This window comes from Cervus canadensis, chromosome 33, assembly GCF_019320065.1.
Source record: "Cervus canadensis isolate Bull #8, Minnesota chromosome 33, ASM1932006v1, whole genome shotgun sequence".
Taxonomy (NCBI): domain Eukaryota; kingdom Metazoa; phylum Chordata; class Mammalia; order Artiodactyla; family Cervidae; genus Cervus; species Cervus canadensis.
In genome coordinates this window covers 11,696,704-11,710,065 of record NC_057418.1, presented here as the reverse complement: position 1 = coordinate 11,710,065, position 13,362 = coordinate 11,696,704, and the positions used below count along the sequence as shown (strand labels likewise).

The 13,362-nt window shown below is 37.8% G+C and overlaps 1 protein-coding gene and 1 long non-coding RNA gene across 6 annotated transcripts in view; one reads left to right on the top strand and one right to left on the bottom strand.

Moving 5' to 3' along the window:
• Positions 1-13,362, top strand: part of LOC122433954 — a 66,546-nt gene that overhangs the window by 37,227 nt on the left and 15,957 nt on the right. The gene's annotated exons all lie outside the window — the stretch shown is intronic.
• Positions 3,691-13,362, bottom strand: part of ARFGEF3 (ARFGEF family member 3) — a 176,981-nt gene continuing 167,309 nt past the window's right edge. For all 5 annotated transcript variants that reach the window (XM_043457044.1, XM_043457045.1, XM_043457046.1 and 2 more), the window contains one exon: positions 3,691-11,662. In XM_043457044.1, the coding sequence (XP_043312979.1) occupies positions 11,471-11,662 (192 nt within the window). In that variant the 3' untranslated portion in view covers positions 3,691-11,470. The remainder of the gene's footprint in view (positions 11,663-13,362) is intronic.

Genomic DNA, 13,362 nt, shown 5'->3' with positions numbered 1-13,362 from the left:
CTGCCTGCAATGCAGGAAAGCCAGGTTAGATCCCTGGATCAGGAAGATGCCCTGGAAAAGGGAATGGCCGCTCACTCCAGTATTCTTGCTTCAAGAATTCCATGGACAGAGAAACCCCGTGGACTTTGTAGAGTTGGACATGACTGAGTAACTATGAGTTATAAAAAAAAATTCACATAAAGTGGGGGATGTCTTCCTGGTTAGCTAAAATATAAAGTGGGACTAAAGCAGCCATTGGCAGAAGGGAGGTGAGATGCCCAAGTATACCCATAAGCAAGTAGAAGGGAGGCTATGGAATCAGGTGGAGGATACATTTGGTTTACATGCAGCATCTGAGGCCCTCAGATGGGAGGAACTGAGCTCTGCTCTGTCATAAACAGCTCATACATCCCAGGGGAGAGAATTTGGGGCCTTAGAGGAAGAGGACCTGATGAGCCAGCCCTTGCTTCCTAAGTGGGCAGCAACCTTTCTGATACTGCCAAGGGCTAACGACATTGGACTTGGAGAGCTTTTCAAGCACCAACTCTCTGGGCATTTCCTTGGAAATGAATTTGCATTAGTAGGACTATCTCTGCCTACCCCCACCCACTGCTGATTCCAATTGCCTTGTAAACCCAACCAGATCATGATTTTAGGTAATTCACTACAAAAGCTGATGTAAATCTCGGTCCACAAGTTCATGTATCAAATTTCAATTTTAGTTTTTTATTTTTCTTGTAACTTAAAAAAATGTACTGAGCCTCATTCTGCCAGGATGGCTGATCACTCTGCTACTTCTATACCATCTTTCTGCTGCTCTGGGCCACACATGGGGTTTGGGACTTTTTCTCCATGCTATCTGGCCTGACTGCAGCCAAGGAATGCCTTGCAGGCCTGCCTTTTCTTATAGCTTGGCCAATGCAGAGGCCCTCCCTGACCTGCAGCCTGTCTGCTGCTAAACCCCTTCTTCCTCTTTCTTCTAGCCCAGGGAATTCAGCTCTAGTCAAAGAGGAAGGAATTCTTTTCCCTCATGGTTTTCCCTTAGAGAATTTGTCTACCCTCTTCCTTTCCATGACACCCTTCCCTCACAACCCAAATGAAATGTCATCTCTCCCTTCCTCCTCCTCCAAGAATCTCACAGGCAGTTTGGTCATTCAGCCCCATCATTGCCTCGCCCTCCCCTGAAACACTGACCTCTGAACCAACTATCTACTTGAATAGATTCTGAACAGATGTCAGCTATGCCCAGTTTCCCAAGAAATCTATTTCTAAATAACTTTGATATGAGACATTTGTAATGATATATTTCTTCTACTTAGAAAATAAATCTATGTAGGGTTTGAGAAGAATGCTATTTTTATAATTCATTGTTACATTAGAAAATCCATTAGTATTTACTGATTCGATAGCCATCTCAGGAGCTGATTAAAACAAACCTTAGACTATTAAACTGTTAACTCCAGTATATCCAATAGTATCTGTTCCTTTATAATTGGTAAATTAACTTCAATACCTACTTTTTCAAGTTGAGTTATACTGGAGGCTTCTGTATTACAATATTTAACATCTAATTTATTTTCTTTAAGATTATTCTCTGCTGGAGAGAACGGCAAAAGGATGTTGTTTTACTTCGTTATGTCATTTGCACTAGTTACAAGAATAGCTCAATATAGCAAATAATGTATTGGTAAAACCATATTAAAATCAATTAAAGTTTCCTCAGTGTGTATGCCCAGAAGTGGGATTGCTGGGTCATGTAAATCCATGGCTGATTCATGTCAATGTATGACAAAAACCACTACAATGTTGTAAAGTAATTAGCCTCCAACTAATAAAAATAAATGAAAAAAAATCAATTAAAGTTTAATATTTGAATTCTCTGCTCTAAACTGTTATAAATCTGATCTCTTCATGTTGAAATAGTACTTTTTTGTGATTTAGAAAATGCTCTAAATTTCTCTGGAATTTAATTATGCCAGTACCATCTCTGAGTTTGGATGAGATCATTAAATTGGATAGTTTGTTTCTCTGACAACCAAACATTTTGTGCAACCAGATTAAGTTAGCAGGGCAGACTCAGGGCACAAATGATTGGATGTTGTAACTAGGAATCTTGAAATATGGTAAAAACAAAGTAGAGATAAAAGGCATGTTTAGAGTGCTCTTCCAAAGGCTTGAGAGAATAGGAATGTTGGTCAATATTTAAAAGGCACAATATTGCATTAGACTTCAATTTTATTTTCACTTCTGTACTGAATCTATCTTTAGGCTGGATGGGAAAGTGAATTTTCTGATGAGTGAAATGAAATATTTATCAAAGTTAAATCATAACAGAAGTTTTGATTATAAGCCACATAGTTGAAGCATATCCAGTCTCTAAAGAAATACATATAGATTTATGCACATATTGTATTTATTGCTGGATATTAATAACAGAAAAATTGGTTTTGACCTCGAATTTATTTCTAAAATGTTCAGTTAAAGGGATCTGCGTATGAGCTGCTGACCTCATTTAAGACTGGCACAAGACATTAAGTCTTCTGTGTTGTAGTACACTCATGGATGTGAATGTCAAGAATATGTACACACTAGATCTCAAGTATAAAATCATCTTGCAAAATAGTGGGGTTAGTTATGAAACGGGTTATTCTCTAACACATAATAGTTAGCATTTATTAGGCATTAGCATTTATAAAGCACTGCAACACTGGAGTTTTTATCTTGAAACAGCCTGTTGAGATTTATATTCCTTTTATGGAGTAGGAACCTTGAGCTCTGTACAAAAGTGTTGTCTGGTCTTCCTACTCCCAGGAAGGGGCAAAGCTTAGCATGTGACCTCAGCTTTTCTGGCTGAGTCCCAGGAGCTGCTCTATGCTGCCGCAGCTCTCTATGAACATGGCTGGTCCCTTGTTGGTGTTGTCCTTATGTAAAGTATGTTACTGTCTATTTTAGTTTTATTTTGTTCATACAATGGAAGGGACTGAGTACAACTGAGTTTACCAGAGTGTGTGACAGAATGATAGAATCATGACTTAATAAGGTCATATACACAGATTCCATCCATTTTGTATGGCTTTGATCCCTCTAGTGGCCAAATTGCTGTTTTCTACAATTTGGGTATGATGATTCCTAGACTTATGCTCTTAATAGGCTTTTGAAAGAGTCATTTTAAAAACTGCAATCCAATAAGATAATGAAGTTAAAAGTGGCTATTAAAAGTTAAAAAGGAAAAAAAAAAAAAGTTAAAAAGGCCTTGTTCTTTTTAATATTATATTTTAATGATGATATCCTATTAATTTAGGGATTTGGTTGTTTATGAACAAACAAGGTAGCATTCATTTAGTTTTTTAAAATAAACTACATCAATATCTACTCATTTGAATTTGATATCCATTCTCAGGAAAATAAGCATCAAAATAACATTGCAAAATAAGCCCTCATTGTTAAAAAGGAACCAATGGTGTATATGAAGTACATATAGACAGTATTATATATAACTACATACTCTATTATATATAGTATTGTATATTATATATAATACTATGTTATATACATTTTTTTTCTTCAGATGTATTTTCTAGGTGTTCACCAAATTATCAACAGTGACTATCTCCAAATTATAGTTGGAGGGGAGAGTTTCTTCAGAATAATCAAACACCAAAGAAAGGAACCTAGTTCATTTAGCAGAATTCTGTAAACAGGATATTTACATAGATTGTTTTGATATATTTATTCGGTGAAAAACATGGTTTCACATACCAGATTTTTTAATGCATCTGAGTCTTTATTCTACAACACAAGCAACATAAATACAGTATCTTTTAAAATATTTTCTCTTTAGAATTTTCATTTTCACCTCAGATAAAATGTACACAAAATACACTTGCAAGCTTGCTTACAGGAACCTGTTAAACAACAGACAGATTATATCAAATCAAATAGTTATACCAACATATAAAGGACAGTAGTTTTCATTTTTTAAAAAATAAATGTGACCAACTGACTGAATAAGAAGGCAAAACAAAAGCTGTACTTCCTTGACAAGTCCTTTGGGGTAAACAAAATGCTTCAAGGCTCCTGGTGCAGGGGATTGCAAAGATGAGTTTTGCATTCTATGGATAAAATGGTATACTGACTCAAATCATTATGGCTATACCAAGCTTCAGTAATTTATAATTTTCAAAGAAAACAAGTCTAGTCTTTGGCATAATACAAGAAAGAATAAAAGGACCCTTACCACCCATTGGCTTTACATTTAAGAGTGGGAAATGGTAGTAGGGGAACCGATTATAACATAATTTATCTAAGTCTATTCCTCTTAGAACAGCAGGAAAATCATCTCTCGGCACGATTAGGGCAAGAAACTTCTTATTATTGGCTCTCCCCTCCCACTAAAAACAAGTCAAGAAACAAAACCAGACAAAACCAGCCTTCCCCTCTGGGCACTTGTTCCCGCCCCGATCATGCCATGCCTGGGAATTCTACCACATGGTTTCAAAGTGAAACCCAAAATACCAAAAGCGTTAACCTTTGTCCAATTTTACCTATTTTGTGGGAAACCAATTTTTATTAGAGTGAACTTCTTCCAACAAAAATCGGATGAAAGACGTCAGAGGGAGGGACAGAGTTGCCTGCGCTTGATCATGAGGCAGCCATGGCGGCCACTGGCGGCTGGTGGAGTCAGGGCCATGCACTTCTGATGTGAAGAGAAAATAATGCTTCACATGTTAGTTCAAAAGACTGGCCTTTAGATTCCTCCCTCCCCTTTTTGGCACCAGTTGGTAAGACAAAAATTATTTCTAGAGATTAACTTTTAAAATTTAATTCAATATCAGTTATTATTAAAATAACTAAATGCACACATAATTTCCAAAAATTATCATGGGAAATGCAACTGCAATAGGAAAGCTTCAAATTATTTCCATCTACCGAGGCAAAAACTTCAATCCTCGACAACATTGACACTGATACGCTTTCTCATCTAATTCTAGTAAATATAGTCATTATTTTCCTCTTATATAACAGTTTAAATAATGTCAGGATACTTAAAAAGAAGTCTTTAAAGAAACTTACTGAACCAATAAAAATTATGTGTAATTAATATGTTTATAAAAGGGAGATTATTTTAAGGTACTTAATTTTTTTTCTTATTTTTTTTTAATAGAAAAAGAATTTCCAAAGTGAATAAAGAGTTAGGAGATAAACTAAGGCCCCATTTATATGTAACATGATTAAGATTTCACTGTACTCCCAAAACATACTGATGCACTTGGACATTTTTCTCATCATTTGGAAGATGAGATAATAGATATGGTCTCGATTGGGTAGATATGTGCACGAACATAACATATTTACCATAAAGTCCTTAAAACAGGTACATATGCTACTCAGAAGGGAGTTGGTTCAGTTTGCAAATTCCCATGAAGCCATTTGGTAGACTCTTTACAGATACATAGGAAATTAAAATATTAATTTACACCAGACAGTTAAGTGAAAGATGAAGGCACACCAAGTAGTATGATACCATCTTGATGTGCTGATATTCTGGTGACTGATGAGGGATATAAAACTACTGGCAAGGGAGCAACGACTCAAACATTTCTAGAGCCAGGAGCCAAGGTTATGATGGAATCAGCATGGAAACATCTCATCAAAACTGTGTGGACAGAAGAAATTAAAACACTACATACTTTAAAATCACCTTCAGTACAAGTCAAAAAGTCAACATGATACAAAAGGTTGTCCATAGAGTTAATGTTTCTAAATACAAAGACGAGAAGCTCACACTGATCTCACTGTTCCATAGAATGTATACATTCATTGTCTTCTAGCTTGTAAAAATCCATTGTTGGCATGATAAACCTGGAAACTGGGAAGATTGAACAGGAATGCTGTAGAGAATCCAAGTTGTCTGCCCAAGGGGAAGTTCAGTTTTTCTCTAGTGCTTGATATGTCAGGCTGATCTTAAAGGGAGTAGTTAGAAACTTTTTCCAGGCATTGGTTCTCAAAGTGTGGTCCCCAGGTCAGCAGCACTGGCGTCAACTGGAAACTGTTAGAAAATCAATGCAAAATGCAAATCCGTAGGCCTACTGAATTGGCTACTCTGGGCATGGGCCCAGGAATCTGTGTCTTAACCCTCCAGGTGATTCTGATGTGTGCTAAAGTTTGACAACTACTGTTGTAAAGTCATAAGATACTAGACAACCACTGCTTGAACCTTTAGGACAGGAATTAATAGTATAAGTAACTCCTGGTAGTTAAAAACGGCTGGAATGACCAGAGTTGGATGGAATTCAGCAGAAGCTGACTGCAGTTTTATCAGTAAGATATGGCCAGCTAGTCTCTCCTTTCTGGACCCCGGCCCCACCCAACCCCCACTTTGCATTATTATACAAAGATAGAGGGGAAAGGTTTTGTATGGTGCGAGTGGTGTGTTTTTCTTCAGTTAATAAGTAGTGCCCCTCTTTACAAGGAAATTAGGCATTGTTCTCAAGTAAGTTTCTCTTACATTATCCCAGGGGATGAATTTTTTTTTTTTGTCTATCTTCCCTGAAGTAATCATTGTATTTTGGAAATCTAGATGGTGTTTTAATCAAAAATCTTGATTAAGTTATTAGTTACTTCCACATAAAACACATATATTACAATATAGCCAGAGGAAAGGGATCTCACAGAAAGACAGAGACAAAGTTTTCTAGATTGCTCTACTCGTGAACAAGGAGAACACATTTTTGTTTTTTGGATGAGGCATAATTATAAATGAGTTCTTTACCCAGTTTCATACATCTAACCACATAATAAGCTCATATATCCAATTAAAAAGTGCTTAAAAATAGTCGTTTGCTTTTTAAGGCCACACTAAATTTCCCTAAATGGTACCCAAGCAGATGTAAATTCTGTCATCCACTTAATGCAATATGTTGGGTTTTCCTTTTGCCTGTTTCCTTATCTACGAAGCAAGTAGAATATTTAGGTGTTACAGTGTATGTTACTATGGATAGTGACCTGATGCCCACAGTACCTGAATCTTTAAGCTATGGTGTCTGACTAGTTGTTTCCTCCTCAGAGAACGCGCATTTTGAAAAATGGTCATTTTTTGTGCATATTCCCAAAGTTTGACGATGACCTACCGTTTAGTCCCACATACTTCCTGGGAAGTAGAGAGGCACTGTGGCTACAGGGCACTTTATTCGGAGTGATTAAATGGTAACTGAAAAAGGTCAACAGATCCTTTCATTCCAGACACAGACTGTCATGCTTTTCTGTATAACATCTGGCCATGGACAATATTATTCCATCATTTCCACCTAATTTGGTGAGTTTTTAAAATTTCCACTGAGGATCTGTTTTAAAAGTTTAGATTTGGTTTCTTTATATTATATATGACCTTACTATGCCTAAACACTATTTTATTCTTTTTTAAATTCTATTTGAAAAATCTCTATAACATTGTAGATAGGGACATCAGTGAAGTATCTTCACCTTATTTTAACTGGTTAATTTCCTGAAACACTGAAGTGTTTGTGGCACGTAGACATGGTGTTGTAGAGAGACCTTGGCCTTTGAATTCAGAAACATCTCTTTTGCAACCAACTTTACCCTTTATGAGTTATCTTGGACAAGTTTTCTGAACCTCTCTGGGTTTGCATCCTCACCTGAAAAAAGGAGGACAACAATACTGATTTCACAGTGTTATTGTGGGAGTTAAATATGGTAATCTAGGTTAAGGTCCACAGTCTCAGAAGTACTCAGTGATGTCTCCCCAACCCCTGCTGTTGGTAACCTCTTGCTACTATTATCAATTCCAAACAAAGGTCTTCATGTGCTTAGTCTGATGGGACTGATGACATGAATGCATTTTTCTTTCTGAGAAAACTTTCCTACATGAGCAATACTGTGATGTATTTGGGGAAGTCAAAAGTGTCTATTAACATAATTGCATTACCTTCTTATAGTTAAGGCTATGTGATTTTCTCAGCTGACTTTGTATAAGCCCTCTCCTTAGAACAATAAGAACGATAGCAAAGCCTAGTGATCACTGTACCAAGAAGTTTCAATTTAAAGGTACTATGGAATTATGTTAACATTTTGTCATGTTGGATTTAGTCTGAGCTGATATATGTTAATATCTGCGTCGGTCAGTCAAATAGCCTCAAAGTGGTAAAAAGGTGTCCTAGTTTTGTATTGATGGAGAAGGCAGAAAAATAATCATAAGGGGAGAGATGACAGGAGGGTGTAAAGAGGTAGCCTAAGCATCTGTAAAAGCTGATCAGGGGATGTACAAAGTAGGAGAGATGCCGTGAGCAATTTATTGGCCCTCCCTCAAATCTCCCACGGCAAGGAGAAATCTGTTGTAGAGTGTGGTGTAACTGGCTGGGCTGTTCAGTCAGGAATTCTTTTGCACTTGAGTTTTACAAGTGCTTCTTCATTTTGGAAAAGATGAACACTTTTCTTCACTGAGTGAAGTCGCTCAATCGTGTCTGACTCTTTGCGACCCCATGGACTGTAGCCTACCAGGCTTCTCCATCCATGGGATTTTCCAGGCAGGAATACTGGAGTGGGTTACCATTTCCTTCTCCAGGAGATCTTCCCGACCCAGAGATTGAACCCGGGTCTCCTGCATTGTAGGAAGACGCTTTACCATCTGAGCCACCAGGGAAGTCCCTTCATTTTGGAAAAGATGAACACTTTACTGAAATATTATAAAAAGAATAAATCTCAACCATAGGGTAACACACTTTTGGCAGTAAATACAGGCAATTAAAAGCAAGGTGCAAAATTTATTCTGCTTAGATCTGAAAATATATGGTAATAGCTACTGAAACTACAAAGGCTTTTCTTGACCTTGGTCTTTCAGAGACCATGGGAGAGGATGAAAGAGATGGGGAAAGGCAGAAACACCAGGAAGAGGGATGGACTGAGGGGGCACTCTGGGGAGAGACCACTCAACTACGGGTTTTTAATTATCTCTTTTTCTTCTCCACCCCTGTGAAGATTTGAGTGACTTCACTATGACCTGAAGTACTATTCTTTGGAGATTATTTGCATCAAGCAATGTCCTTTTTGAAAACTGCTGATACCTCTGAAAAGCATTACTGTGGCTTAGCTAACTTTCCAGCTGAAATCTGACATGGATGTGGTGCACAGTGCATGCTGGGAATGGAGATGGGCTGAAGACCACTGTAGGCCTAGGGGTGGTCTAGAGAAAAGATGATGCGAAGGGACTGAGACCCTCTGACAAAATTGTAGGTAGAGAATGGATGTACATTCTCGCATCTTTTATTCTTGGGACCTGTAATTAAGCTGGTACTAGAGCAGAGTTTGAACATAGTGTGGGGTAAACTTGTTTTCATAACTGTGCCATGGATCCCGTGATAGAGAATAAATTCTGATTTCTAAGCAGTTAACAACTTCTAGGACATGACATTCATAAATTGAGACTGGCTTCCTTAGAACTTTTATATTTTATAAAAAGTGCTAGGTATAAATGTTTTGTAATTAATTTGCTAATACTCTGCTTTGCTGAAGCTCCTCTCTCACTCCCATAGCTTGTGGAATACTCACAGGTTCACCGGGAAATGAACCTTAGCTAAGCTATAAAAAGAAACAAAACAACCATGGTGTATGGCTTTTGTTTAAAAAAAAAAAAAAAAGTACCCATCTTTGAATTCCACTTAAAAAATACACAAAGTCAAAAGTACAGAACACCACTCACTGCTATCCCAACAAGTCATTGCCTGTTAAGATCAAATTGTTCATCTGTCACTAAACCTGCATTATTGTCTAATGAGCAAAAACTGAAGGCAAGGAGTGTTTTGTGGAACTGGAAACATATCTTCTGAATTCTGTGGTGATCTCTAGATGGCATAGCGAATGATAAGGTTTTCTACTTCAGAATGCCTAAATAAATCAGGGAGCCCTGTCTTCCTCTTAACCTGTATAGAGTTATATATTCCCATGGAAGACAAAGTTTAAAATACTAGCACTGAATAAAGCTGTCGGTTTTAAATCCTTACTTCCATACTGGAGAACTAATGCTTTAGGGATGAGATGTTCAGTTTTCAATAATTATTAGGAGCTGGGAAAATTATGACATATATCTTAGCAACTAACTCTTTAGAATGTGTATGAGTGGGCTTGATTGAGGAATTGCAATCACTTGTATAATTTAATATTAAATATACTATAAATAATAAGACAAAGATTCCAAACTTTTAATTTAGTGATAATTAGGAAAATAAATATCCACTTAAAATAATGGCCTGAGTAAAAAGGTCTCAAACAGATGGCCAATCTATTTGCCAGAGAGGAGAAATATTTTAAATTGAAAAACTTTATTTTCTAAACTTCATTCTATGACCTTTTCTCCTGTAATTTTGTTATTTTGAGACTATAGCATATATGAATGCCACTATAATTTTATATGATTGTTGTCTAATATTTTCAGACTTTAAATGGTTTCATCATCTTTTTCCCCACCCCTTCCAACTGTCCCCCTACCCCATACTTCCTGCCCCCTTCCCTGAGAAGTCTGCTTACTGGATGGAGAATTCTTGAGTTCCTTTCTTCCAAACATGTTGATATAAAACGAGTTGTTTTGTTTTCTTAAAAACCAAATGTTAGACCTTATATTCAGATTATTGTGGAGCATAGAAATGTCTGTGCAACAAGGAACTAAGGCACCATTTTTGCTTTCCCTTTTCATTTCTTGCCTTGGGAGCAAAAGCAAAGACTAGTGGGACCGTTAGGGTGGCCGGTCAAGTCATTTGGCACTGTATCAGCCAATACCACTGGGTACTATGCATCGAAGGTTTCCATGCCACAGACTTAAAACCCTGCCAGGAAAGAACTTTCTTCCTTTAGAAGCAGGGACATGAAGGCACAACAGTACCTTACATGAAGTTGGCAAATACCAACCAGAAAACCTTGACAACTTAGGAACAATTTTGAAATATTCTGGAATATTTTACAGAGAAAGTGAATCTTCCCTTTCTTGATTCAGACACCCAAGAATACATTTTTTCCAACTGTTTCTTCCCTGCCGAACTCATAATCATAATACAGTTCTTCCTCCAATTAATCATGTCTGATACGAGATGTCTGCATGTACATCAGCTTGCCTTACCACCAGATATTTCTTTAGCTATTGCATTTTTAAAAATAATGGATCAATGTAGTGTTTTCATAGGAGTGGTCCTTGAAAGTGACCCATCTGGGGATAACAGTACAGGCAAATGCATTGGGAAATAAGATTTAGAAATGTGTCAAGGAATGTAGACTCTTCAGAAATGCTCTGCAAAATTAGAGTATCACTCGTGTCATCCATGTATAACCTTAATATCCGGATTAGCCCCAGTGCTGATTAGTTAGGGACGGACTGGGTGTTCTCTGAGACACTGGGGCTGGTGGTGGGGAAAATGCTATCAGTTGGGTTGGCAGACATACTCTAAACCCTCCTAGTGTTTGTCCTTGAGCCTGGAAGGTGGATCTTCTACATAATGATGTCATAGACACGGCCCACTCTACCAAGCCATTCTCTCACAGCCTGGCGAACTCTGATGTCAGTCACGTGGCAGGTGAGCTGGCTGATGCAGGGAAACACTGCTGGCTGGAGGGCTGTGAAGGTCTGGTCTGGGAGGATCTGAATCTGATTGAGGACTGTTAGCACCATGTTGGTCCACGCCTAAGAGAAATGAATTAAAGAAAGTGAGCAGTTTTCTCCAGTGGTTTCATTTGTACACTTGCATGTGGCTAATCTGTGAATGAGTTTTCTCAGGCTTCCAGCTTCAGTAAGTTAGTCTTCACTTTAATGTGCTTATGATAAAATGTCAGCTTAAGTTAATATAGATAAAGGGTAGCAGAGACTCATTTAACATTAGGGATATCTTATTTTCAGTTTTTACAAAGTACAAAATTCTTATTCTTCAGATGTTTAAAAAATCTCTTGCCTTCTCATAATGAGTTTGATTGGCCACAAGACACTTAATCGATAGCTTCTATAATACCTAGAAAACTTGGAAGAGGTCTTCCCTGGTAGCTCAGATGGTAAAGAATTTGCCTGCAGTGCAGGAGACCCAGGTTTGACCCCTGAGTTGGGAATATTTTTTGGAGAAGGGAATGGCAACCCACTCCAGTATTCTGGCCAGGAGAATTCCATGGACAGAGGAGACTGGTGGGCTACAGTCCATGGGGTTGCAAAGAATCAGACAGGACTAAGTGATTAACACTTTCACTTTTTGCCTTAATTTAGGATAACTTCTAAAATTATGGGGCTTCCACAATGGCTCAGCAGATAAAGAATCCCCCTACACAGGAGACACAGGAAATGCGGGTTCAATCCCTGGGTCAGGAAGGTCCCCTGGAGAAAGAAATTGGCAACCCACTCCAGCATTCTTGCCCATGGACAGAGAAGCCTGGTGGGCTACAGTCCAAAATGTCACAGAGTCAGACACGACTAAGCGTGCAGGCATAGCATAGCATCTAACATTATAAGCAAATCTCCAAGACATGAAAAAGCAACTAAGATTTATTTGTCAAAAATGTCATCTGTTAAAGAATAACCTTACATCTCAATCTGGATACTTTTTCAAATCTAGTTTAAGATAATTTTTGTGGATTCTGAATTATGAAGTTTAGTTCTATGTCCAAAATACGTGAGTGCAAACAAGTAGCTTGCAAGATGCATACTAATTTCAAATTTATGTTCATTGTAAGAAAACACTCCTGTATAGGCTTACAGAATCCTGCCCAATTGCTCCTAACTTACTGTGCCTGCAACATAAACCTACAATTTAAGATAAACATCCAGATTATTTCTAAAGGGCCCTCGATAAGTCTAGATCCTTCTATTTCTCTTTTCCCATCTCCTCTTTTCTTAAACTGATCAAAATGGTGCCACTATTCTTTACTTCTCAAGCTCATTTTTGGGATATACCATAGAATTACAATTTTTAAATATATAAAGGAATAGAAACACTCTGAAGAACGAGAATTTTGTGCTCAGGATGGGCTAGAAAAACAATTCATTGGAATAACCACATAATATGCACTTTGCCTTTTCCATTATATAATTTTTCATAACTAGAGAATTGCTTCAGTGCTAACTTCAAAGGAGAAACTCAGGACTCGATGCCAGTTAAAGTCCATTCATTTTCTAAGCTTTGGAGTCATCTTATTTACACGGGGGCGGATGTCCTAATTCTCGATAGTATCTGTTATAACCCATAAAAAGAATTTCTGAAATTATCTGAGAATAAGATTTCAGTTTCATAAGGATATACTGGAGGCTCAGGACGTGTCTGAGTGCTCCCTGAGGGGGGACAGGTGGATCCCTGGTACCTAGCCACCTTCCTGCATGGCCGGGCGCAGCCCTTTGCATCCTCC